Consider the following 1,390-nt stretch of genomic DNA (forward strand, 5'->3'; position numbering starts at 1 on the left):
TTTTAGCATTCTTTTTACAAATTTCATTGCCTAGTACTATTTACAAATGTTTATATAGTATTATAATTTAATACCAAAATCAAATGTGATAATGTGATATTATTTCAAATATTAGTGTTTTTACATAAAAAAAACAAACGAAGGCCTTATTCATATAATTATTATATTTTGTGATGTCAGGCTATTTACAACTGTCTCAAAATTTTATATATATGGACTATATATGTTAAGATGTTATAAATAGATAAAAATATATCTAGTCAAAAATTTATATTTGTTTCCAAAATTGCTATGACCTATTAATGTAAAAATTAATTGTCTTTTTGTAAAATATCTATATAAAGTAGTTCTAAGGTGAGCAAAAACCATATACAAAAAATCAAATCTTAAAGCTCTTAAAGCTCTTTGTAGTACATATTTATCTCCAATGGCATCCTCAAGCAATAACAACCCGATCAAGGACTTGTCCCCAAGAGATTTTAATGATGAAGATCATAAGCGGATGAAGAAGAAACAAAAGGTCCAAGAAAATGTTGTTCAAGATCTTAGTTCTCTCAAGAATGAGGGAAGAAAAATCTATGAAGATTTAAACGAATACGACTTTGAAGATGGAGTATTCGATGACTTCGACGGAGAAGATTATTTTCATTCATCTGACAGCGATGATGATGAAGATGATAGCGACTACGATTTAGAAGATGTTGCTGGTTTTCTTGACGTTGTTGTTGATGCTAGTGCTGCTGAAGTTGAAAAGAGGGGAGAAAGTGAGGGCCCTAAAGAGAAGGTGGTGGGTGAAAGTAGTGAGAGCGTGAAAGAGAATGTGATCATTGATGTTAAGGGGAAAGGGAAAGCTGTAGACTAAGTTACTTCTTAAAATGATTTTCTTTTATTTATGTTCTTTTGATTTTATTTTTGTATTTGTACTCAGATAAAATTATTTTGAAGATCAATGCAAGTCTATCATTTGAAAACACAAATATGATTGTCTCTATATTTTAATTAACTAGTTGATGATGATTCATTTACTAACAACCATATTTCCCAAACCAAAATCATGAATCATAATTCATGCACATTGACTAATGATATAATTAGATTGGGTAACAATAAATTTAATATTAAAATAGATTAAATTATATCTAAATTTAAGAAAAGTTTAAAAAATATTGTAATGTTAATCTATTAAGATAATTTAAGTGACAAAAATCTTGTCTAATAGTTTAAAATTTTCGATTTCGATTTCTACTACAACTATTTAAATTGAGGGATGACAATTTTTGAGAGTGTCAATATCATTTTTAAAATTAAAATAATAATAATAATAATAATAAATATGGGAGTGTTGGTTTTGTTTTCTATATTTTACCAGGGTTGTTTATAATTATTTTTT

At 26.9% G+C, this 1,390-nt stretch overlaps 1 protein-coding gene across 1 annotated transcript; it reads left to right on the forward strand.

Moving 5' to 3' along the window:
* The first annotated feature begins 427 nt into the window (after positions 1 to 427).
* LOC124939216 (proline-, glutamic acid- and leucine-rich protein 1-like) lies at positions 428 to 862 on the forward strand. Its single transcript, XM_047479720.1, has one exon. The coding sequence runs from the start codon at positions 428 to 430 to the stop codon at positions 860 to 862; it is 435 nt and encodes a 144-aa protein (XP_047335676.1).
* The last annotated feature ends 528 nt before the right edge of the window (positions 863 to 1,390 follow it).

Source organism: Impatiens glandulifera, chromosome 5 (genome assembly GCF_907164915.1).
Source record: "Impatiens glandulifera chromosome 5, dImpGla2.1, whole genome shotgun sequence".
NCBI lineage: Eukaryota > Viridiplantae > Streptophyta > Magnoliopsida > Ericales > Balsaminaceae > Impatiens > Impatiens glandulifera.

Excerpts from the sequence above, each read along its gene's own strand:
- LOC124939216 (XM_047479720.1), top strand. The coding sequence starts at position 428 with ATGGCATCCTCAAGCAATAACAACCCGATCAAGGACTTGTCCCCAAGA.